Raw genomic sequence first — 27,923 nt, forward strand, 5'->3', positions numbered from 1 at the left:
GATGCAGACATGCAGATAGACACAGTGCATAGGTCAAGAAAGTTCTGGAGTTCAGGTCATTTTAGAACCATGTTTCTGTAATTACACTAATTGGAAATCACAGGTTTTCTAACTTGTGTGTCAGGTGAATTTACTTTTGTTGCATTGAGGTATACAACAGAAGTGAGTACACCCCTGTGCAATATCACTTAATTGTCAAATGATTCAAAATGGTATCAACTCTAAATAATTACATTGATAAGTAGAGTATTTCAAAAATATATACACACACATACATACATATAAACACACACATGTACATACACGCTCACATAAAGATAAACACACACATGTACATACACACTCACATAAAGATAAACACACACATGTACATACACACTCACATACATATAAACACACACATGTACATACACACTCACATAAAGATAAACACACACATGTACATACACACTCACATAAAGATAAACACGCACATATATATCTCAGAATTTCCCCTAGCCATTGCGAGTTTAAATTTAACAGTAGCGAGTGAAAGTTAGTGAGTGAATGTCTACAAATATTATCTAAAGGGATAATATATATCCACAAAAGGGCAAGGATATGTTATTCCGGCTTTAGGGACCCCTTTAGTGCTTAGACTGTTACTTTTGAGAGGGCAAACAGGGGCAGAGAGAAAATTGGAGATGAAAAGTGAAAGCGGAGAAAAAGTGGAGAATAAAAAAAAAAAAAAAAAGAGTGAAGAGATAAAAAAGAGGAGAAAGAGTGTAAAGAGAGGATATGGCCTTAGAGAGGAGGGAGGGCTAAAAAGAGAGATTGAAGAGAGGAGGGAGCCAAGAAAGATAGATGAGAAATGATAATTAAAAAACAATTTTTCCAGGTCTGCTATGACCTCACACTGATGTCACACTCTGCATTCTCTCATTTCAACAACTTCTTTTTTCTGTCCAGCTGTTGTCTTCCCCAGAACCCTCGTTGATGTTGCTAACTGCTATGCACTTATTTTTGTTAATTTATTACTGTATGTAACATTATTTAATATGGTATAAAACAAAAACAATATTAGAAAATGACTGCACAATAAGGTGTTTATATATACATATATATATATATAAATAACTTTCTAATTAAGTTTCACATTTTTCTTCCCCAATCAGGTACTTGAGGGATTGCTCCTCTGTAGGATGAACTTTGACGTTGGATTTGTTGTCCCAAATGATTTCCTTGAACACATCCTGCTGCATCTGCCACTTTCCCCCAATGGCTGTGAGCTTGTGCGGGATCATGCAAAGTTATTTATGAAGCTGAGTGCAACTGGTGAGAAGATGTCATACACCCAACACTCCTGGTTCCATAAGTTTACTACACTGCAGTACAGAGGCAGGGAATTAGTGCTCAAATGCATAAAATGCCAGAGTGCCCATGCCAAAGGTGGCATCATAAATTGTGGCATATACTGAATAGCTTAATGTCTCCTTCACCTCCTCTTCAGTCAGTAGTCCCTTGAATCTGTGATTTCCTCCATAGAGGCTCATATAATAAAAAGTTCAGATCAGCACTCAAATGGCAACACCTTTCAAAAATGATTGTTTATAGCATATCACAGGGTGCAATACCTTCTGGGTCCACAGTAGTATATGAAAATAGCAAGGGAAACTGGCACTTCAAAAATAAGAAAAAAACTTTATTGAAAGCTTAAAACTTGAACAATGTTTCAGGGTTCCTGCGCCTGAAATAAGAGACCAATCATCAGGGCGTATATCTTCATTACATCATCACTTCTTCTAAAGCAACTTTTCTTTCTGCTTTTAAACTCTAACTTGCCTAGATAGATTGGAACTCCATATTAAAGACATCAAAAGCAGCTTGTTTTAAGGGGGAATCAGTTACACCTAGATTACGAGTTTTGCGTTAGAGGCTGTGCGGTGCTAACGAGCAGTTTATGCTCACCGCTCACTTACAGACAGCCCTGGTGTTACGGGTTTTTACAAACCAGACAAGAAGTGAGCGTTGAGCAAAATTTTGCTCATTACCGCACTCCAATACCAGCACTGCTTACGTTAGCAGTGAGCTGGTGTAACATGCTCGTGCACGATTTCCCCATAAGAATCAACGGGGAGAGCCGGCTGAAAAAAAGTCTAACACCTGCAAAAAAGCAGCGTAAAACTCAGTAATGCAGCCCCATTGATTCCTATGGGGAAATAAAAGTTATGTTTACACCTAACTTCCTAACTTGAACCCCGAGTCTAAACACCCCCAATCTTACACTTATTAACCCCTAATCTGCCGCCCCCAACATCTCCGACACCTACATTATTCTTATTAACCCCTAATCTGCTGCTCCGGACACCACCGCCACCTACATTATACTTATGAACCCCTAATCAGCTGCCCCCAACATCGCCGACACCTACAGTATATTTATTAACCCCTACTCTGCTGCCCCCAATGTCGCCGCCACCACCTACCTGCATTTATTAACCCCTAATCTGCCGCCACTATAACATATTAACCCCTAAACCGCCGCACTCCCGCCTCGCAAACATTAGTTAAATATTAACAACCCCTAATCTGCCGGCCCTAACATCGCCGCCACCTACCTACATTTATTAACCCCTAATCTGCCGCCCCCTAACGTCGCCACCACTATATTAAAGTTATTAACCCCTAAACCTAAGTCTAACCCTATACCTAACACCCCCTAGCTTAAATATAATTAAAAGAAATCAAAATAAATATTCCTATCATTAACTAAATTATTCCTATTTAAAACTAAATACTTACCTGTAAAATAAACCCTAAGCTAGCTACAATATAACTAATAGTTACATTGTAGCTAGCTTAGGGTTTATATTTATTTTACAGGCAAGTTTGTATTTATTTTAACTAGGTAGAATAGTTAATAAATAGTTATTAACTATTTAATAACTACCTAGCTAAAATAAATACAAAACTACCTGTAAAATAAAACCTAACCTAAGTTACAATTACACCTAACACAACTCTATAATTAAATTAATTCCCTAAATTAAATACAATTAAATAAAATTAGCTAAAGTACAAAAAAAACCCCACTAAATTACAGAAAATAATTAACAAATTACAAGATGTTTAAACTAATTACACCTAATCTAATCCCCCTAACAAAATAAAAAAGCCCCCTCAAAATAAAAAAAGCTGATCCAATCAGCCAATAGGATTGAGCTGGCATTCTATTGGCTGTTCCAACCAGCCAATAGAATGCCAGCTCAATCCTATTGGCTGATTGCATCAGCCAATAGGATTTTTTCTACCTTAATTCCGATTGGCTGATAGAATTCTATCAGCCAATCGGAATTGAAGGGACGCCATCTTGTATGATGCCATTTAAAAGGAACCTTCATTCAGTGTTAGCCGTCGGATGTCTTGAAGATGGACCCGCTCCGCGCCGGATGGATGAAGATAGAAGATGCCGTCTGGATGAAGACTTCTGCCCGTTTGGAAGACCACTTTGCCTGGCTTGGATGAAGACTTCTCCCAGCTTCGTTGAGGACTTTGGCCCGGTTGGATGAAGACTTCTCCAGGTAAGGTGATCTTCAAGGGGTTAGTGTTAGGTTTTTTTAAGGGGGTATTGGGTGGGTTTTAGAGTAGGGTTGGTTGTGTGGGTGGTGGGTTTTAATGTTGGGGGGGATTTGTATTTTTTTTTTTACCTTTTAAGGGTTATTTGTAATTTAGTGTAGGGTAGGGCTTTTTTATTTTGAGGGGGCTTTTTTATTTTGTTAGGGGGATTAGATTAGGTGTAATTAGTTTAAAAATCTTGTAATTTGTTTATTATTTTCTGTAATTTAGTGGGTTTCTTTTTGTACTTTAGCTAATTTTATTTAAATGTATTTAATTGTATAGGGAATTTATTTAATTATAGTGTAGTGTTAGGTGTAATTTTAACTTAGGTTAGGTTTTATTTTACAGGTAACTTTTTATTTATTTTAACTAGGTAGCTATTAAATAGTTAATAACTATTTAATAACTATTGTACCTAGTTAAAATAAATACAAACTTGCCTGTAAAATAAATATAAATCCTAAAATAGCTACAATGTAACTATTAGTCATATTGTAGCTAGCTTAGGGTTTATTTTATAGGTAAGTATTTAGTTTTAAATAGGAATAATTTAGTTAATGATAGTAATTTTTATTTAGATTTATTTTAATTATATTTAAGTTAGGGGGTGTTAGGGTTAGGGTTAGACTTAGGGTTAGGGGTTAATAACTTTAGTATAGTGGCGGCGACGTTGGGGGCGGCAGATTAGTGGTTAATAAATGTAGGTGGTGTTGGCGATGTTAGGGACGGCAGATTAGGGGGTTAATAATATTTAACTAATGTTTGCGAGGCGGGAGTGCGGCGGTTTAGGGGTTAATATATTATAGTGGCGGCGATGTCCAGTTCGGCAGATTAGGGGTTAAAAATTTTATTTTAGTGTTTGCGATGCGGGAGTGCCTCGGTTTAGGGGTTAATAGGTTGTTTACGGGTGTTAGTGTACTTTTTAGCACTTTAGTTAAGAGTTTTATGCTACGGCGTTTTAGTGTAAAACTCTTAACTACTAACTTTAAAATGCGGTACCAGTCTTGACAGGAGAGGGTCTACCGCTCACTTTTTGGCAGACTCGTAATACCGGCGCTATGCAAGTCCCATTGAAAAAAGAGGATACGCAATTTACGTAAGTGGATTTGCAGTATTTTCAAGTCTGGCCAAAAAAGTGAGCGGTGAGCCTGTAACTTCAAGACTCGTAATACCAGCAGGCGTTAAAAAGCAGCGTTAGGACCTCTTAACGCTGCTTTTTAAGCCTAACGCACAACACGTAATCTAGCCGTTAGTGAGTACAACAAGTCATCTTACAAATTGCTATTATATCTTTATCAAATAACATTTAAGCAATGTCATTAAATAAAGAGGAACAAATTAAATTCCTTATTTAAGCCTTTTGGAGACATTGGGCCTATTTATTATCTGTCGTCCGACATGATCCGATCAGCGGATCATGTCCGACAGACCTTGCTGAATGCGGAGAGCAATACGCTCTCCGCATTCAGCATTGCACCAGCAGCTCTTGTGTACGCCGCCCCCCTGCAGATTCGCGGCCAATCGGCCGCTAGCAGGGGGGTGTCAATTAACCCAATCGTATTCGATCAGGTTGAATTGCGGTGATGTCTGTCCGTCTCTTCAGAGCAGCAGCAGACTTTAGAAACACGGGGCTTCAAGTTGCATACAGAGCTTGATAGATATGCCTCATTATGTCTAGTTGCCATATCCATTTGTGCATCCCTATATAGCAAAGCTTTAAAGGGATAGAAAAGACAAAATTAAACCTGCATGATTCAGTTAGAACAGGTCATTTTAAGACACTTTTAAATTGACTTCTATTTTCAAATGTGCTTTGTTTTCTTGGTATCCCTTGTTAAAAAATGAATACGCACATATCATACACTAGTGGGAGCTTCGGCTGATTGGTGCCTGCACACATTTGTCTCTTGTGATTGGCTAAATAGATGTGTTCAGCTTGCTGCAAGTAGAGCAAATATGTTCCTTCAGCAAAGGATAACAAGAGAATGAAGCAAATTTGATAATAGAAGTAAATTGGAAAGATGTTTAAAATTGTATGTTCTATCCGTATCATGAAAGAAAATTTTGGAGTTTCCTATCCCTCTAAGTATATCTCCTCCTCAATTATTTCAGGGCCTGATCTAAAATAATAAACCTTAGCTGATTGGCCTGATGTCCCATATGTGTCTGTGGAAATGAGCAATGGTCTCATTTTTAATAGTGGAATTATGCTGACGACAAACACAGTCTTTGATCCTTTGGGTGGTTTCTCCTACATAGAGGAGACCAGAAGGGCATTAATGGGGGTACATAACATACATTGAATCACATATGAAATAACCCAGGATCTTAAATTTCTTACCCATATAGTGATGTGAGATTTCCCCACCTTTTATTACACTGTGAGAAATTGTACACAGCCCAAATAAGGGCACGTTCCATGTTTCTATTTACCAAAAAAAAAATCTATCTATCTCCTCTTACCCTAGATGTTGGTGTCTGGTTAGCACGCACCTATCTTCTCCCTTTGGTATTGCCTAGGTAATAGATTAAATTATTTTATTTGTGGAGATTAAACAAAAAAATGCTTCATTCAACGAGAAACATTTTCTCTTGTTAAGTGTATCCAGTCCACGGATCATCCATTACTTGTGGGATATTCTCCTTCCCAACAGGAAGTTGCAAGAGGATCACCCACAGCAGAGCTGCTATATAGCTCCTCCCCTCACTGCCATATCCAGTCATTCTCTTGCAACTCTCAACAAAGATGGACGTAGTAAGAGGAGAGCGGTGTATTATAGTTAGTTTTTTAACTTCAATCAAAAGTTTGTTATTTTTAAATGGTACCGGAGTGTACTGTTTCATCAAAGGCAGCATTAGAAGAAGAATCTGCCTGTGATTTCTATGATCTTAGCAGAAGTAACTAAGATCCACTGCCGTTCTCACATATTCTGAGGAGTGAGGTAACTTCAGAGAGGGAATGGCGTGCAGGTTTTCCTGCAATAAGGTATGTGCAGTAAACATATTTCTAGGGATGGAATTTGCTAGACAAATGCTGCTGATACCGGATTAATGTAAGTTAAGCCTTAAATGCAGTGATAGCGACTGGTATCAGGCTTATTAACAGAGATACATACTCTTATAAAAGTGTAATATAAAAGGTTTGCTGGCATGTTAATCGTTTTGATATATGTTTGGTGACAAAACTTATTGGGGCCTAGTTTTTCTCCACATGGCTGGCTTGATTTTTGCCTAGAAACAGTTTCCTGAGGCTTTCCACTGTTGTAATATGAGTGGGAGGGGCCTTTTTTAGTGCTTTTCTGTGCAGTTAAAAATACTGACAGAGACATTCAGCTTCCCTTCTGCATGATACAGGACATCTCTGAAGGGCTCAAAAGGCTTCAAAGTCGTGTTTGAGGAGGGTAACAACCTGTGGCAGTTGTTGTGACTGTGTTTAAAAAAAAAAAAAACATTTTTGTCATTTATTCTGTTTTTGTTATTAAGGGGTTAATCATCCATTTGCAAGTGGGTGCAATGCTCTGCTGACTTGTTACATACACTGTAAAAATTTTGTTAGTGTAACTGCCTTTTTTCACTGTTATTTCAAATTTTGTCAAAATTTGTTTCTCTTAAAGGCACAGTAACGTTTTTTATATTGCTTGTTAACTTGCTTTAAAGTGTTTTCCAAGCTTGCTAGTCTCATTGCTAGTCTGTACAAACATGTCTGAAACAGAGGATACTTGTTCAATATGTTTAAAAGCCATGCTGGAGCCCCATAGTAGAATGTGTACTAAATGTATTGATTTCACATTAAACAGTAAAGATCAGTCTTTATTTACAAAAGAATTGTCACCAGAGGGGTCTGTCGAGGGGGAAGTTATGCCGACTAACTCTCCCCACGTGTCGGACCCTTCGCCTCCCGCTCAAGGGACGCACGCTAATATGGCGCCAAGTACATCAGGGACGCCCATAGCAATTACTTTGCAGGACATGGCTGCAATCATGAATAATACCCTGTCAGAGGTATTATCCAGATTGCCTGAATTGAGAGGCAAGCGCGATAGCTCTGGGGTTAGACGAGATACAGAGCGCGTAGATGCTGTAAGAGCCATGTCTGATACTGCGTCACAATATGCAGAACCTGAGGACGGAGAGCTTCAGTCTGTGGGTGACGTCTCTGAATCGGGGAGACCTGATTCAGAGATTTCTAATTTTAAATTTAAGCTTGAGAACCTCCGTGTATTGCTTGGGGAGGTATTAGCTGCTCTGAATGACTGTGACACAATTGCAGTGCCAGAGAAATTGTGTAGGCTGGATAAATACTATGCAGTGCCGGTGAGTACTGATGTTTTTCCAATACCTAAAAGGCTTACAGAAATTATTAGTAAGGAGTGGGATAGGCCCGGTGTGCCCTTTTCCCCACCTCCTATATTTAGAAAAATGTTTCCAATAGATGCCACTACACGGGACTTATGGCAGACTGTCCCTAAGGTGGAGGGAGCAGTTTCTACTTTAGCAAAGCGTACCACTATCCCGGTTGAGGACAGTTGTGCTTTTTCAGATCCAATGGATAAAAAATTAGAGGGTTACCTTAAGAAAATGTTTATTCAACAAGGTTTTATTTTACAGCCCCTTGCATGCATTGCGCCTGTCACTGCTGCGGCGGCATTCTGGTTTGAGGCCCTGGAAGAGGCCATCCATACAGCTTCATTGACTGAAATTGTTGACAAGCTTAGAACTCTTAAGCTAGCTAACTCATTTGTTTCTGATGCCATTGTTCATTTGACTAAACTAACGGCTAAGAATTCCGGATTCGCCATCCAGGCGCGTAGGGCGCTATGGCTCAAATCCTGGTCAGCTGATGTGACTTCAAAGTCTAAATTACTCCACATTCCTTTCAAGGGGCAGACCTTATTCGGGCCTGATTTGAAAGAAATTATTGCTGACATTTCTGGAGGTAAGGGTCATACCCTTCCTTAGGACAGGGCCAAATCAAAGGCCAAACAGTCTAATTTTCGTGCCTTTCGAAATTTCAAGGCAGGTGCAGCATCAACTTCCTCTGCTTGAAAACAAGAGGGAACTTTTGCTCAATCCAAGCAGGCCTGGAAACCTAACCAGTCCTGGAACAAGGGCAAGCAGGCCAGAAAGCCTGCTGCTGCCTCTAAGACAGCATGAAGGAGCGGCCCCCTATCCGACAACGGATCTAGTAGGGGGCAGACTCTCTCTCTTCGCCCAGGCGTGGGCAAGAGATGTTCAGGATCCCTGGGCGTTGGAGATCATATCTCAGGAATATCTTCTGGACTTCAAAGCTTCTCCTCCACAAGGGAGATTTCACCTTTCAAGATTATCTGCAAACCAGATAAAGAAAGAGGCATTCCTAAGCTGCGTACAAGATCTCCTTGTAATGGGAGTGATCCATCCAGTTCCGCGGACGGAACAAGGACAGGGGTTTTATTCAAATCTGTTTGTGGTTCCCAAAAAAGAGGGAACCTTCAGACCAATTTTGGATTTAAAGATCCTAAACAAATTCCTCAGAGTTCCGTCATTCAAGATGGAAACTATTCGAACCATTTTACCCATGATCCAAGAGGGTCAGTACATGACCACAGTGGACTTAAAGGATGCCTACCTTCACATTCCGATTCACAATAATCATCATCAGTTCCTGAGGTTTGCCTTTCTAGACAGGCATTACCAATTTATAGCTCTTCCATTCGGGTTGGCTACAGCCCCAAGAATTTTTACAAAGGTTCTAGGCTCACTTCTGGCGGTCCTAAGACCGCGAGGCATAGCGGTGGCTCCTTACCTGGACGACATCCTGATACAGGCGTCAAGCTTTCAAATTGCCAAATCTCATACAGAGATAGTTCTGGCATTCCTGAGGTCGCATGGGTGGAAAGTGAATGAAGAAAAGAGTTCTCTATCTCCTCTCACAAGGGTTTCCTTCCTAGGGACTCTAATAGATTCTGTAGAAATTAAAATTTACCTGACGGAGTCCAGGTTATCAAAACTTCTAAATGCTTGCCGTGTTCTTCACTCCATTCCGTGCCCCACTGTGTCTCAGTGCATGGAAGTAATCGGCTTAATGGTAGCGGCGATGGACATAGTGCCATTCGCGCACCTGCATCTCAGACCGCTGCAATTATGCATGCTCAGTCAGTGGAATGGGGATTACACAGATTTGTCCCCTCTACTAAATCTGGATCAGGAAACCAGAGATTCTCTTCTCTGGTGGTTATCTCGGGCCCATCTGTCCAAGGGTATGACCTTTCGCAGACCAGATTGGACAATTGTAACAACAGATGCCAGCCTTCTAGGTTGGGGTGCAGTCTGGAACTCCCTGAAGGCTCAGGGTTCATGGACTCAGGAGGAGAAACTCCTCCCAATAAATATTCTGGAGTTAAGAGCAATATTCAATGCTCTTCTGGCTTGGCCTCAGCTAGCAACACTGAGGTTCATCAGATTTTAGTCGGACAACATCACGACTGTGGCTTACATCAACCATCAAGGGGGAACCAGGAGTTCCCTAGCGATGTCAGAAGTCTCCAAGATAATTCGCTGGGCAGAGACTCACTCTTGCCACCTGTCAGCGATCCATATCCCAGGTGTAGAGAACTGGGAGGCGGATTTTCTAAGTCGTCAGACTTTTCATCCGGGGGAATGGGAACTCCATCCGGAGGTGTTTTCTCAATTGGTTCTCCGTAGAATTGGATCTCATGGCGTCTCGCCAGAACGCCAAGCTTCCTTGTTACGGATCCAGGTCCAGGGACCCAGAAGCGGCACTGATAGATGCTCTAGCAGCGCCTTGGTTCTTCAACCTGGCTTATGTGTTTCGACCGTTTCCTCTGCTCCCTCGTCTGATTGCCAAAATCAAACAGGAAAGAGCATCGGTGATATTGATAGCGCCTGCGTGGCCACGCAGGACCTGGTATGCAGACCTAGTGGACATGTCATCCTTTCCACCATGGACTCTGCCTCTGAGACAAGACCTTCTAATACAAGGTCCTTTCAATCATCTGAATCTACTTTCTCTGAGACTGACTGCATGGAGATTGAACGCTTGATCCTATCAAAGCGTGGCTTCTCCGAGTCAGTAATTGATACCTTAATACAGGCACGAAAGCCTGTCACCAGGAAAATTTACCACAAGATATGGCGTAAATATCTTCATTGGTGTGAATCCAAAAATTACTCATGGAGTAGGGTTAGGATTCCTAGGATATTGTCCTTCCTCCAAGAGGGTTTTGACAAAGGATTATCAGCTTGTTCTTTAAAGGGACAGATTTCTGCTCTGTCTATTCTTTTACACAAGCGTCTGGCAGAAGTTCCAGACGTTCAGGCATTTTGTCAGGCTTTAGTTAGAATTAAGCCTGTGTTTAAACCTGTTGCTCCTCCATGGAGCTTAAACTTGGTTCTTAAAGTCCTTCATTCTATTGATATCAAACTTCTTTCATGGAAAGTTCTTTTTCTGATGGCTATTTCCTCGGCTCGAAGAGTCTCAGAGTTATCTGCCTTACATTGTGATTCTCCTTATCTGATCTTCATTCAGATAAAGTTGTTCTGCGTACAAAACCTGGGTTTTTACCTAAGGTGGTTTCTAACAAGAATATCAATCAAGAGATTGTTGTTCCATCATTTTGTCCTAATCCTTCTTCAAAGAAGGAACGTCTTTTGCATAATCTAGACGTAGTCCGTGCCTTGAAGTTTTACTTACAGGCTACTAAAGATTTTCGCCAAACATCTAACCTGTTTGTTGTTTACTCTGGACAGAGGAGAGGTCAGAAGGCCTCGGCAACCTCTCTTTCTTTTTGGCTTCGGAGTATAATCCGTTTAGCCTATGAGACTGCTGGACAGCAGCCTCCTGAAAGGATTACAGCTCATTCTACTAGAGCTGTGGCTTCCACCTGGGCCTTTAAAAATGAGGCCTCTGTTGAACAGATTTGCAAGGCTGCAACTTGGTCTTCGCTTCATACTTTTTCCAAATTTTACAAATTTGATACTTTTGCTTCTTCGGAGGCTGTTTTTGGGAGAAAGGTTCTACAGGCAGTGGTTCCTTCCGTTTAAGTTCCTGCCTTGTCCCTCCCATCATCCGTGTACTTTAGCTTTGGTATTGGTATCCCACAAGTAATGGATGATTCGTGGACTGGATACACTTAACAAGAGAAAACATAATTTGTGCTTACCTGATAAATTTATTTCTCTTGTAGTGTATCCAGTCCACGGCCCACCCTGTCCTTTTAAGGCAGGTCTAAATTTTAATTAAACTACAGTCACCACTGCACCCTATGGTTTCTCCTTTCTCGGCTTGTTTCGGTCGAATGACTGGATATGGCAGTGAGGGGAGGAGCTATATAGCAGCTCTGCTGTGGGTGATCCTCTTGCAACTTCCTGTTGGGAAGGGAATATATCCCACAAGTAATGGATGATCCGTGGACTGGATACACTACAAGAGAAATAAATTTATCAGGTAAGCATAAATTATGTTTTTCATAATGATTTTAAAAATCTTATCCCTCATAGTATTATATGTACTCACTAAAGCCATTCCATTAAAATGACGCCCACTAGGTCTAGTCATAGTATTGTTCAAATCTTCTTTAACTATTTGTAATTCTTGTTCTTGTAACCTCTCCTGTTATATTTTTCCTTCATTTGTTCAGACCTACCCTAATTTCAGGACCCGAAACTATTCTGTTGACACATATTAGATTTTGTGATACACTTAAATACTCTAAGAGGCTTGACAACTGTCTGCTTATTGTGTCCCTTCAAACATGAAAAAGTTATTTGTTAATCAGTTTTAGCAGGAGGATGAAAACTCTGTGTAATAGAATATTATGATCAGTAGGCTTATTGTGTCCCTTCAAACATGACAAAGTTATTTGTTAATCAGTTTTAGCAGGAGGATGAAAACTCTGTGTAATAGAATATTATGATCAGTAGGCTTATTGTGTCCCTTCAAACATGACAAAGTTATTTGTTAATCAGTTTTAGCAGGAGGATGAAAACTCTGTGTAATAGAATATTATGATCAGTAGGCTTATTGTGTCCCTTCAAACATGACAAAGTTATTTGTTAATCAGTTTTAGCAGGAGGATGAAAACTCTGTGTAATAGAATATTATGATCAGTAGGCTTATTGTGTCCCTTCAAACATGACAAAGTTATTTGTTAATATCAGTTGTAGCAGGAGGATGAAAACTCTGTGTAATAGAATATTATGATCAGTAGGCTTATTGTGTCCCTTCAAACATGACAAAGTTATTTGTTAATCAGTTTTAGCAGGTCTCCCAGAAGTTGTAACTGAATGTCACTGTGCTGTTTATTTGACTGTAATAAGCTCCTAATACCAGCCATTCCCATAGTGTGTGGGATGACTGTATATAGGGAAGTGATATCCCAAGTGGATATCAATATCTCCTCATCCAAATTTTTAAACTGTTGGATTTTAGAAATAAAATGCAAAGTGTCCTTAATGTAAGACCTCCCTTGTACAACTAAAGGGGATAATAGTTTGTCCAAAAATTGTGCTTCTGGACTTGATCCTATCCTGGCCACAATAGGTCGACCAGGAGGGTTCTCTAGATTTTTTTATGAGCCTTTGGGACCACTGGATGTTTTAATGGACAAAAAATCATCTTACTGATAATGCCATTCGTAAGATCCTGGTCTAGCAACTTCTTTAGACACCTATGAATAGTGTACGTAGTGTTTCCATCTCATTTTTCATAAGTTATGTCATTTAATTGTGCTGGACCTCAGCTCTATATTTGTCAGTGTCCATAATGACCAGGGCCCTGCCCTTGTTGGCCAGTTTAATCGTTATTGATTAGTTCTCTTTCCTTTCCCCTTGTGTCAAATTATGGGGTATTGTTTTACAGTGGCCCTTATTCATCAAATCCTTAAATCCAATGTCAACAGATTTTATAAATGTTTCCGCAGCAGAATTATCCCCAGAAGGATTAAATCCACTTTCATTACATAAGGTGGGTAGCATGAAACATTTTAACATCAGTTTCTTTTTGTTGATTGGATGATTGCACAGTCAGTCTGTCCTGGTTATTGAGAAAAGCCTTAAAGGGACATTCCAGTTAAAATTGAAATCTCCATAGATTAATTTTAATTTTGAATAGAAGCATGTTTGTAATAGACATGTATTAGCAAAAATACTTCTAATAAAAGCTATGGCTGTTGTATAAGTGTATTTAAAGGGACATAATACTCATATGCTAAATCACTTGATATTAAAGGGACATAATACTCATATGCTAAATCACTTGATACTAAAGGGACTTAATACTCATATGCTAAATCACTTGATACTAAAGGGACATAATACTCATATGCTAAATCACTTGATACTAAAGGGACATAATACCCATATGCTAAATCACTTGATACTAAAGGGACATAATACTCATATGCTAAATCACTTGATATTAAAGGGACATAATACTCATATGCTAAATCACTTGATACTAAAGGGACATAATACTCATATGCTAAATCACTTGATACTAAAGGGACATAATACTCATATGCTAAATCACTTGATATTAAAGGGACATAATACTCATATGCTAAATCACTTGATATTAAAGGGACATAATACTCATATGCTAAATCACTTGATATTAAAGGGACATAATACTCATATGCTAAATCACTTGATATTAAAGGGACATAATACTCATATGCTAAATCACTTGATACTAAAGGAACATAATACTCATATGCTAAATCACTTGATATTAAAGGGACATAATACTCATATGCTAAATCACTTGATATTAAAGGGACATAATACTCATATGCTAAATCACTTGATATTAAAGGGACATAATACTCATATGCTAAATCACTTGATATTAAAGGGACATAATACTCATATGCTAAATCACTTGATACTAAAGGGACATAATACTCATATGCTAAATCACTTGATATTAAAGGGACATATTACTCATATGCTAAATCACTTGATATTAAAGGGACATAATACTCATATGCTAAATCACTTGATACTAAAGGGACATAATACTCATATGCTAAATCACTTGATATTAAAGGGACATAATACTCATATGCTAAATCACTTGATACTAAAGGGACTTAATACTCATATGCTAAATCACTTGATATTAAAGGGACATAATACTCATATGCTAAATCACTTGATAATAAAGGGACATAATACACATATGCTAAATCACTTGATATTAAAGGGACATAATACTCATATGCTAAATCACTTGATATTAAAGGGACATAATACTCATATGCTAAATCACTTGATACTAAAGGGACTTAATACTCATATGCTAAATCACTTGATATTAAAGGGACATAATACTCATATGCTAAATCACTTGATAATAAAGGGACATAATACACATATGCTAAATCACTTGATATTAAAGGGACATAATACTCATATGCTAAATCACTTGATAATAAAGGGACATAATACCCATATGCTAAATCACTTGATACTAAAGGGACTTAATACTCATATGCTAAATCACTTGATATTAAAGGGACATAATACTCATATGCTAAATCACTTGATATTAAAGGGACATAATACTCATATGCTAAATCACTTGATACTAAAGGGACTTAATACTCATATGCTAAATCACTTGATACTAAAGGGACATAATACTCATATGCTAAATCACTTGATATTATAGGGACATAATACTCATATGCTAAATCACTTGATATTAAAGGGACATAATACTCATATGCTAAATCACTTGATATTAAAGGGACATAATACTCATATGCTAAATCACTTGATATTAAAGGGACATAATACACATATGCTAAATCACTTGATACTAAAGGGACTTAATACTCATATGCTAAATCACTTGATATTAAAGGGACATAATACACATATGCTAAATCACTTGATACTAAAGGGACTTAATACTCATATGCTAAATCACTTGATATTAAAGGGACATAATACTCATATGCTAAATCACTTGATAATAAAGGGACATAATACACATATGCTAAATCACTTGATATTAAAGGGACATAATACTCATATGCTAAATCACTTGATATTAAAGGGACATAATACTCATATGCTAAATCACTTGATATTAAAGGGACATAATACTCATATGCTAAATCACTTGATACTAAAGGGACTTAATACTCATATGCTAAATCACTTGATATTAAAGGGACATAATACTCATATGCTAAATCACTTGATAATAAAGGGACATAATACACATATGCTAAATCACTTGATATTAAAGGGACATAATACTCATATGCTAAATCACTTGATATTAAAGGGACATAATACTCATATGCTAAATCACTTGATACTAAAGGGACTTAATACTCATATGCTAAATCACTTGATATTAAAGGGACATAATACTCATATGCTAAATCACTTGATATTAAAGGGACATAATACACATATGCTAAATCACTTGATATTAAAGGGACATAATACTCATATGCTAAATCACTTGATATTAAAGGGACATAATACTCATATGCTAAATCACTTGATATTAAAGGGACATAATACTCATATGCTAAATCACTTGATATTAAAGGGACATAATACTCATACGCTAAATCACTTGATATTAAAGGGACTTAATACTCATATGCTAAATCACTTGATATTAAAGGGACATAATACTCATACGCTAAATCACTTGATATTAAAGGGACATAATACTCATATGCTAAATCACTTGATATTAAAGGGGCATAATACCCATATGCTAAATCACTTGATATTAAAGGGACATAATACTCATATGCTAAATCACTTGATACTAAAGGGACTTAATACTCATATGCTAAATCACTTGATATTAAAGGGACTTAATACTCATATGCTAAATCACTTGATATTAAAGGGACATAATACTCATAAATCACTTGATATTAAAGGGACATAATACTCATATGCTAAATCACTTGATATTAAAGGGACATAATACTCATATGCTAAATCACTTGATACTAAAGGGACTTAATACTCATATGCTAAATCACTTGATATTAAATGGACTTAATACTCATATGCTAAATCACTTGATATTAAAGGGACATAATACTCATAAATCACTTGATATTAAAGGGACATAATACTCATATGCTAAATCACTTGATATTAAAGGGACATAATACTCATATGCTAAATCACTTGGTATTAAAGGGACATAATACTCATATGCTAAATCACTTGATATTAAAGGGACATAATACTCATATGCTAAATCACTTGATATTAAAGGGACTTAATACTCATATGCTAAATCACTTGATATTAAAGGGACATAATACTCATATGCTAAATCACTTGATATTAAAGGGACATAATACTCATATGCTAAATCACTTGGTATTAAAGGGACATAATACTCATATGCTAAATCACTTGATATTAAAGGGACATAATACTCATATGCTAAATCACTTGATATTAAAGGGACATAATACTCATATGCTAAATCACTTGATATTAAAGGGACATAATACTCATATGCTAAATCACTTGATATTAAAGGGACATAATACTCATATGCTAAATCACTTGATATTAAAGGGACATAATACTCATACGCTAAATCACTTGATATTAAAGGGACTTAATACTCATATGCTAAATCACTTGATATTAAAGGGACATAATACTCATACGCTAAATCACTTGATATTAAAGGGACATAATACTCATATGCTAAATCACTTGATATTAAAGGGGCATAATACCCATATGCTAAATCACTTGATATTAAAGGGACATAATACTCATATGCTAAATCACTTGATATTAAAGGGACATAATACTCATAAATCACTTGATATTAAAGGGACATAATACTCATATGCTAAATCACTTGATATTAAAGGGACATAATACTCATATGCTAAATCACTTGATACTAAAGGGACATAATACTCATATGCTAAATCACTTGATACTAAAGGGACATAATACTCATATGCTAAATCACTTGATATTAAAGGGACATAATACTCATATGCTAAATCACTTGATATTAAAGGGACATAATACTCATATGCTAAATCACTTGATACTAAAGGGACATAATACTCATATGCTAAATCACTTGATATTAAAGGGACATAATACTCATATGCTAAATCACTTGGTATTAAAGGGACATAATACTCATATGCTAAATCACTTGATATTAAAGGGACATAATACGCATATGCTAAATCACTTGATATTAAAGGGACATAATACTCATATGCTAAATCACTTGATATTAAAGGGACATAATACTCATATGCTAAATCACTTGGTATTAAAGGGACATAATACTCATATGCTAAATCACTTGATATTAAAGGGACATAATACTCATATGCTAAATCACTTGATATTAAAGGGACATAATACTCATATGCTAAATCACTTGATATTAAAGGGACATAATACTCATATGCTAAATCACTTGATATTAAAGGGACATAATACTCATATGCTAAATCACTTGATACTAAAGGGACATAATACTCATATGCTAAATCACTTGATATTAAAGGGACATAATACTCATATGCTAAATCACTTGATATTAAAGGGACATAATACTCATATGCTAAATCACTTGATACTAAAGGGACATAATACTCATATGCTAAATCACTTGATATTAAAGGGACATAATACTCATATGCTAAATCACTTGGTATTAAAGGGACATAATACTCATATGCTAAATCACTTGATATTAAAGGGACATAATACTCATATGCTAAATCACTTGATATTAAAGGGACATAATACTCATATGCTAAATCACTTGGTATTAAAGGGACATAATACTCATATGCTAAATCACTTGATATTAAAGGGACATAATACTCATATGCTAAATCACTTGATATTAAAGGGACATAATACTCATATGCTAAATCACTTGATATTAAAGGGACATAATACTCATATGCTAAATCACTTGATATTAAAGGGACATAATACTCATATGCTAAATCACTTGATATTAAAGGGACATAATACTCATATGCTAAATCACTTGATACTAAAGGGACATAATACTCATATGCTAAATCACTTGATATTAAAGGGACATAATACTCATATGCTAAATCACTTGGTATTAAAGGGACATAATACTCATATGCTAAATCACTTGATATTAAAGGGACATAATACTCATATGCTAAATCACTTGATATTAAAGGGACATAATACTCATATGCTAAATCACTTGATATTAAAGGGACATAATACTCATATGCTAAATCACTTGATATTAAAGGGACATAATACTCATATGCTAAATCACTTGATATTAAAGGGACATAATACTCATATGCTAAATCACTTGATATTAAAGGGACATAATACTCATATGCTAAATCACTTGATATTAAAGGGACATAATACTCATATGCTAAATCACTTGATATTAAAGGGACATAATACCCATATGCTAAATCACTTGATATTAAAGGGACATAATACCCATATGCTAAATCACTTGATATTAAAGGGACATAATACCCATATGCTAAATCACTTGATATTAAAGGGACATAATACCCATATGCTAAATCACTTGATATTAAAGGGACATAATACTCATATGCTAAATCACTTGATATTAAAGGGACATAATACTCATATGCTAAATCACTTGATATTAAAGGGACATAATACTCATATGCTAAATCACTTGATATTAAAGGGACATAATACTCATATGCTAAATCACTTGATATTAAAGGGGCATAATACCCATATGCTAAATCACTTGATATTAAAGGGACATAATACTCATATGCTAAATCACTTGATATTAAAGGGACATAATACTCATATGCTAAATCACTTGATATTAAAGGGACATAATACTCATATGCTAAATCACTTGATATTAAAGGGAGATAATACTCATATGCTAAATCACTTGATACTAAAGGGACATAATACTCATATGCTAAATCACTTGATATTAAAGGGACATAATACTCATATGCTAAATCACTTGATACTAAAGGGACATAATACTCATATGCTAAATCACTTGATATTAAAGGGACATAATACTCATATGCTAAATCACTTGATATTAAAGGGACATAATACCCATATGCTAAATCACTTGATATTAAAGGGACATAATACCCATATGCTAAATCACTTGATATTAAAGGGACATAATACTCATATGCTAAATCACTTGATATTAAAGGGACATAATACTCATATGCTAAATCACTTGATATTAAAGGGACATAATACCCATATGCTAAATCACTTGATATTAAAGGGACATAATACTCATATGCTAAATCACTTGATATTAAAGGGACATAATACTCATATGCTAAATCACTTGGTATTAAAGGGACATAATACTCATATGCTAAATCACTTGATATTAAAGGGACATAATACTCATATGCTAAATCACTTGATATTAAAGGGACATAATACTCATATGCTAAATCACTTGATATTAAAGGGACATAATACTCATATGCTAAATCACTTGATATTAAAGGGACATAATACTCATATGCTAAATCACTTGATATTAAAGGGACATAATACTCATATGCTAAATCACTTGATATTAAAGGGACATAATACCCATATGCTAAATCACTTGATATTAAAGGGACATAATACTCATATGCTAAATCACTTGATATTAAAGGGACATAATACTCATATGCTAAATCACTTGATATTAAAGGGACATAATACTCATATGCTAAATCACTTGATATTAAAGGGACATAATACTCATATGCTAAATCACTTGATATTAAAGGGATATAATACTCATATGCTAAATCACTTGATATTAAAGGGACATAATACTCATACGCTAAATCACTTGATATTAAAGGGACATAATACTCATATGCTAAATCACTTGATATTAAAAGGGACATAATACTCATACGCTAAATCACTTGATATTAAAGGGACATAATACTCATACGCTAAATCACTTGATATTAAAGGGACATAATACTCATATGCTAAATCACTTGGTATTAAAGGGACATAATACTCATACGCTAAATCACTTGATATTAAAGGGACATAATACTCATACGCTAAATCACTTGATATTAAAGGGACATAATACTCATATGCTAAATCACTTGGTATTAAAGGGACATAATACTCATATGCTAAATCACTTGATATTAAAGGGACATAATACTCATATGCTAAATCACTTGATATTAAAGGGACATAATACTAAAGGATTTAATAAGAGCATAATTAAGAATGAATAAATAAGTTTATGAATGATATTAAAAGTTATATAAAATTATTATTAATAAATTAAAGGGACATAATACTCATATGCTAAATCACTTGAAACTGATGCAGTATAACTGTAAAAAGCTGACAGGAAAATATCACCTGAGCATCTCTATGTAATAAAGGAAGATATTTTTACCTCACAATTTCCTCAGCTCAGCAGAGTAAGTTCTGTGTAAAAAGTTATACTCAGCTGCTCCCAGCTGCAGGTAAAAAAAAATTAAAAAAAAATGAAGAAATTAACAGCAGCCAATCAGCATCAACAGTGCTGAGGTCATGAACTCTTACTGTGATCTCATGAGATTTCACTTAACTCTCATGAGATTTCATTGTAAACTTCCGTACACTGAATAGGGAAATAAGACGAGTGTGCATGAAAGCTCGCTCCTTCCACTGTCCCGGGACAGACATACTGAGATGCTGCTTAGAAATCCTTTACAATGGGATGTGGCTACTGAGAAACTTTTGAGGTAAAATATCTTTCTTTTTTACATAGAGATGTTCAGGTGATATTTTCTAGTCAGCTTTAATTTTTCAAGATACGATGAGTCCACGGATTTCATCCTTACTTGTGGGATTACGCCTCCTGGTCAGCAGGAAGAGGCAAAGAGCACCACAGCAGAGCTGTATATATAGCTCCTCCCTTCCCTCCCACTCCAATCATTCTCTTTGCCTGTGTTAGTGATAGGAAGAGGCAAAGTGAGGTGTTATAGATTCTTCAATCAAGAGTTTATTATTTTTAAAAGTGGTGCCTCAGTGTGCTTCTTTGTTCTGGGGTGTAGCCTAGACCAGATCAGTCACTTGAGTAAAAAGAGAAGCATTTGGTGGCTTTAAAGCAATGGGAACTGGTGGGACATTATTCTCACTGCGCCTCCCATACTGCTGCTGCCCTGCTTGAAAAGTCTGAGGGAAGAGTAAAACTCAGTACTTTTTATTTCCACAGGCCAATGTGAGGAGAAAATTAGGACCTCGCAAGCCGGGTGGACTGCCTTTGCTGTCGGGCAGATTGAGGTAAGTGCTGACTTTTATTTCTGGGGTTACAAGAAAAGAGGACTCACAAGAAGTTGGGCACTTGCTTTGTTTAGATGGAATAAGGAAGCCCTTAATGGAATTGGGCACTTTATTTTTATTGGCATAACTTGTCTCTGCTTCATATGAGACTAAATGCGACAGCCAGCGCAGGCACTGGAGGGCTTTCTATATTTAATTCACAAAACAATGGTGGTAATCACATCTCCCGGCGGTTCTTAGAGAAGACATACCGTCCGGGAGATGTCTGTACTGATGTTGCCTGTGGCGGACTTAATTGGGCACTTTTGTTGTTAAAAAGTCTCTGGGGTAATCTACCTGCGGTCATATACATGTTTCTAACTCATTTTATTAATTAAACATGTCGGCGGTGAGGTATTTGTTGTTAACGCCCACAAAGGGCGGTCCTTGGACGAGCGCACCTTTTTTCTTCTCCCGGCGTTTACATAGTAAGAAAAACATGCCGGGAGCTATTTGTTTTTTTGTTAACGCCCACGGCGGCTGAGTTACTCTGTTACAGGTCCTATTACGCACCTTCTTAATCATGTGCGTATTTCGGACCGGAGATGTTTTTTCCACTATTGCGGTGAAGTCCCGATCTGATGACTGATCAGAGGGAGATAGTTTTTCTTTTCGACAAGCTCCTCAGCAGTTTTTCTTAACTGAGGGGTGTTGATAATGCGCGACGGCTGTGCCATAAATTGCCTAGGTTTTAAAACAGTTCATGTTTAAATAAATAAATAAAAAATTTAAATTACCCTTTTAAAATTTAAAGGGACAGTAATGTTTCTAAATTTATTATAGCATTATAGAATTCGTTGGTAAATCTTGGGTTTTTTGTGAAAAATGGACCAAGAGACTATGCAGGGATTCTTTCTTTTGTGTTGTTGCACAATGTTTTATCCACCAACTCATTTTCCATTACTCCTGTGAGGAATTTTATTCTTGGAAATCTAATTACAGATCCAAAATTGTATTGCCCTCACATGCAGTGCCCTGCGTCTCTTCTACAACAAACTAGACTTCGCTCTCTTCACGAGTTCTGATGCGTTGTCTGCTTTCCACATATTGCAGGGAAAGCGTTAGAGGAAGAACAGAGATTCAGTTTATTTTTTAATAAGTGTTTTTTCTAAAAAAAAAAAAAGTTACCTTTTAAAATTTAAAGAGACGGTAACGTTTTTTATTGTTAACTTTTATTACAAAATTTGGCTTGTTGATTGGTTTCATTCATCCTTGTGAGGAGTCTGCTGCCAATGTTCTATCTCTGCCACACACTTCTACTATAGTGTCCCTCTAAACTTTATGGCCACATACAGTGCTCTGCGCTTTCTTTCTCACTCCATCCGGAGTTGTTCTGCATAGAGGTCTTATTTTCAATCATTTATAATTGAAACTTGATTAACTAGTTTTTATTCCGAATGGTTCTTCCCTATTACCTGAAAGAGGAAGATAATTTGGGATTACCTGAGAGAGAATTATTATTATTATTATTATCAGGTATTTGTAGAGCGCCAACAGATTCTGCAGCGCTGTAAACATAGTCGGTGTATAGGATAGCTTTTGTAGGGGTCAAGTGGGTAGAGGGCCCTGCTGAGAGTTTCACTGTTGTAGTCGGCTCTTATGAAGCGATCTGTAAACAGCTGGGCCCATAGGCTTACAATCTAAGGGGTTCAAGGGGAAAGCAATGGCGATAGGAAAGGTTAGTGCTGGTTGTAAGCATCCCTGAATAGTAGAGTTTTTAGGGAGTGCTTGAAGCTGTTAAAACTAGGGGAGAGTCTTATGGAGCGAGGCAGGGAATTCCACAAGATGGGGGCCAGTCTGGAGAAGTCCTGTAAACGTGAATGTGAGGAAGTAACAATAGAGGAGGAGAGGAGGAGATCCTGAGCTGATCGAAGGGGACGGAAGGGAGAGTATCTAGAGACAAGTTCTGAGATGTAGGGGGGAGCAGTGCAGTTGAGAGATTTATATATCAGAGTGAGAGTTTTGTGTTTGATCCTAGAGGCAAGAGGAAGCCAGTGAAGGGATTGGCAGAGAGGAGCAGCAGATGAAGAGCGACGAGTAAGGAAGATGAGCCTGGCAGAGGCATTCATAATGGATTGTAAAGGAGCTATGCGGCAGCTAGGTAGACCAGAGAGGACGGAATTGCAGTAGTCGAGGCGGGAAAGGATGAGATTAAAATCTTGGTTGTATCTTGTGTAAGGAAATGTCTAATTTTAGCAATGTTTTTAAGGTGGAAGCGGCAGGCTTTAGCCAAGGACTGAATGTGAGGAGTGAAGGAAAGATCTGAGTCAAGTGTGACCCCAAGTCATCGGGCGTGCGGGGTAGGGGTAATGATGGAATTATCAACAGTTATAGAAATTTTGGGGGTGGAGACATTGGAAGAAGGGGGAAAAATAAGGAGTTCAGTTTTGGAGAGATTTAGCTTAAGGTAGTGAGAGGACATCCAAGATGAGATGTGAGAAAGACAGTTAGTGACACGGGTTAGTAAGGAAGGAGGTAGGTCTGGTGCAGAGAGGTAGATTTGGGTGTCATCGGCATACAAATGGTATTGAAGCCCATGGGACTTTATTAAGGAACCTAGTGACGACGTGTAGATTGAAAAGAGAAGGGGACCAAGGACAGAGCCTTGAGGTACCCCAACAGAAAGTGGTAACGGGGCAGAGGATGCTCCGGAGAAGGCTACACTAAATGTACGGTTAGTCAGATAGGAAGAGAACCACGAGAGGGCTGTGTCACAGATGCCGAAGGATTGGAGGGTTTGGAGCAGAAGAGGGTGGTCAACAGTGTCAAAGGCTGCAGACAGGTCAAGGAAGATAAGCAGAGAGAAGTGGCCTTTGGATTTTGCTGTAAGTAGGTCATTGGTAACCTTGACAATTGCTGTCTCTGTAGAGTGATGGGAACGAAATCCATATTGCAGTGGGTCAAGAAGAGAGTTTAGTGTAAGGAAATGGGATAGACGTGCGTAAACTAGCTTTTCAAGGAGCTTTGAGGCAAGAGGGAGTAGGGAAATAGGGCGTTAATTGGAAGGGGAGGTTGGATCAAGGGAAGGTTTTTTGAGGATAGGTGTGACCAGTGCATGTTTTAGAGATGAGGGAAATATACCAGTGCTGAGGGAGAGGTTGAAAATGTGTGTGAGTGAGTATGGGGGTGAGGGTAGAAGAAAGGGAGGGGAGTAGCTGTGAGGGGATGGGGTCGAGGGGACAGGTAGTGAGGTGGGAGGACAGTATAAGGGCAGAAACTTCATCCTCATTAACAGGGGCAAAAGAGCTGCATTTTTGGATATTTGGGTTTTGGGTGATCGTGAGCTTTTGAGGGGGTGGGAGATTGGAAGTATGTTGAGAGCTGATTTCACTTCTGATGGAGTGAATTTTGTTGTTGAAGTGGCTTGCAAAATCTTGAGCTGAGAGAGAGGTTGTGTTAGGAGGTGGGGGTGGGCGAAGAAGAGTGTTGAACATGGAGAACAGACGTTTAGGGTTAGAGGAAAGAGTAGAGATGAGATTAGAAAAATAATGTTGCTTATAAAGATTAAGGGCAGAATAGTAGGAGTTCAGGATGAACTTGTAGTGAAGAAAGTCAGCTGAACTCCGAGATTTCCTCCAATGTCGCTCAGCAGTACGGGAGCATCTGCGTAGGTATCGTGTCAGAGGAGTATGCCAGGGCTGGGGATGTGAGTGTGGTTTCTGAGCTAAGGTTGGAGGGGCCAGAGTGTCAATGACCAATGTAAGGGTGGAATTATACTGGCAGATAGATTGGTCAGGGCAGGAAAAGGAGGTGATGGATGAGAGGAGAGTTTTGAGAGAGCTAGCGAAATGATGCAGATCTAGTGACTTAGTGCTTCTGTGAAGTTTGGTGTGAGGGGTAGAGGGAGGGGGAGTCGTAGGTAGGGAAGTGATGTTGCAAGTTAGGAGATGATGGTCAGAGAGAGGAAAAGGGGAGTTTGTTAAATTATCATACTCAAATGGGACACTATTTAATTTGATCCTGAGGTTATTTTTTATTTCAGTTTTTAGCTTGCACACCTCCATTTGTTAGTTTAGGAGGTTTTAGCTACCCTGGGCGACTCCAACATTACCGGTGTTAGTGTTCCTAGTGCGTCCAGCAAGCTGTGAAGAATGGAAACAGCCAGCTGTAGTAGCCTAATGGGTGGCTTAGCTGTCTAGCTAGCGGAAGGTTTGCAGTTTACAACCAGCTACAGCTATTCACCGCATTTCCTATGTTTAAGGAGTTGTTTCCCATAGCCGACTCGGCTATGGAGGCTGGGCAATCATTCCCTAGGGTGGAAGGGGTAGTTTCCAGCTTAGATATGAGAACTACTATACCCTTAGACTTAGAATATCCACCAGGGGTTACAAGGGCAACCGGCGGTGTACTTTGCTAATGTCATTGGTATTACGGCATATTGGGTTGATGTGTTGTCTGATTCTATTACGTCAGAAACTCCCATGGATAAAAACCAGGATAGGATGTAGGCTTTCAAATGGGCTAAGTCCTTTATTTCAAATTTTTGCCTTGAGGTTATCAGAGGGGATAGGTTTCTGGTTTCTCTGTCCCAGATCACTGAGCCTTTTGATTAGAGTCTTGTTAGACAGCTGTGTGCACTGGGTCTAAAAATGTTTTATTTTAATGATTCATTATAAGAAGGTTTTCTTGGAACCTGGCTTGATGGAGCTCAGGATTGGGTTCAAGATGTTCGGAATCCCTGGACAATTGGAAAATACTGTTTCCGGGATTCAAAGTGGACAGGTGTTTGCTTTCATGTTTATCTGCAGACCTTATAAAAAAAAATAATATATATATAAAATAAAATTGGCGGTCTTACATTATATAAGAGACCTCTATTCCATGGGAGTCCTTTGTCCTGTTTCTATACAGGGGCAGGGTTTTTATCAACTCTGTTTTGTAGTTCCCAAGAAGGAGGGAACCTTCAGACCTCTCTTAGGCCACCGGAGTTTATACAAGTTCCTCAGAGTTCCATCTTTTAGGATGGACATTAGTCGTACCATCCTTCCATTGATACAGGAGGGTCAGTTTATGACGACAGTGGATCTAATGGATGCATATCTGTATGTTCCTATCCACAAGATCATCACAAGTTCCAGAGGTTTGCCTTTCTAGACAAACATTTTCAGTTTGTGGCTCTCCCTTTCGGTCTGACCATGGCACCCAGAATTTTCACATAGGTTTTGGGGTCTTTGTTGGCGGTTCTCAGTCCGCGGGGCATCGCCTTTTCTGGACGATATACTGCTCCAGGCGTCATCTTTTCAACTGGCAAGGTCCCATACCGACATTGTGCTTTCCTTCCTAAGGACCCACTGGTGGAAAGTAAATTTGGAAAAGAGTTCGTTAGTTCCTCAGAAAGGAATGCCCTTTCTAGGAACCATAATCGACTTTCTTTCACTGATGATTTTTCTGACGGAGGTCAGAAAGTTAAAGATCTAAATACATGTTGACTCATTCAGCTATCCTCGTCCATCAGTGGCTCACAGTGCATAGAAGTATTTGGATTGATGGTGGCGGCAATGGACATCGTTCCATTTGCTCATTATCATCTCAGGCCTCTGCAATTAGACATGCTCAGGCACTGGAATGGAGATTATACAGATTTGTCTCCTCAAATAAATCTGGATCCGGAGACAAGGGACTCTCTTCTATGGTGGTTGTCACTGGATCATCTATCCCAGGGGACTTTTTTTTTCCCGCTGGCCCTCATGGGTGATAGTGACAACGGATACCAGCCTGTTAGGTTGGGGTGCAGTCTGGAACTCCCTAAGGGCTCAGGGTGTATGGACTCAGGCAAAGTCTCTCCTTCCCATCGATATTCTAGGGTTGAGAGCGATATTCAATGCGCTTCAGGCTTGGCCTCAGTTGGCTTCAGCCCAATTCATCAGATTCCAGTCGGACAACATAACGACGGTAGCTTACATCAATCATCAGGGAGGAACGAAGAGTTCCTTAGCGATGACAGAAGTAGCCAAGATAATACAGTG

At 38.0% G+C, this 27,923-nt stretch overlaps 1 protein-coding gene across 1 annotated transcript in view; it reads left to right on the forward strand.

The window, feature by feature from the left end:
* The first annotated feature begins 1,164 nt into the window (after nucleotides 1-1,164).
* The window catches only part of LOC128636178 (G1/S-specific cyclin-D2-like), a 68,662-nt gene continuing 41,903 nt past the window's right edge, over nucleotides 1,165-27,923 (forward strand). The window contains exon 1 of the mRNA XM_053689229.1: nucleotides 1,165-1,314. Within this exon, the coding sequence (XP_053545204.1) occupies nucleotides 1,182-1,314 (133 nt within the window). The 5' untranslated portion in view covers nucleotides 1,165-1,181. The remainder of the gene's footprint in view (nucleotides 1,315-27,923) is intronic.

This window comes from Bombina bombina, chromosome 7 (assembly GCF_027579735.1).
Source record: "Bombina bombina isolate aBomBom1 chromosome 7, aBomBom1.pri, whole genome shotgun sequence".
Taxonomy (NCBI): domain Eukaryota; kingdom Metazoa; phylum Chordata; class Amphibia; order Anura; family Bombinatoridae; genus Bombina; species Bombina bombina.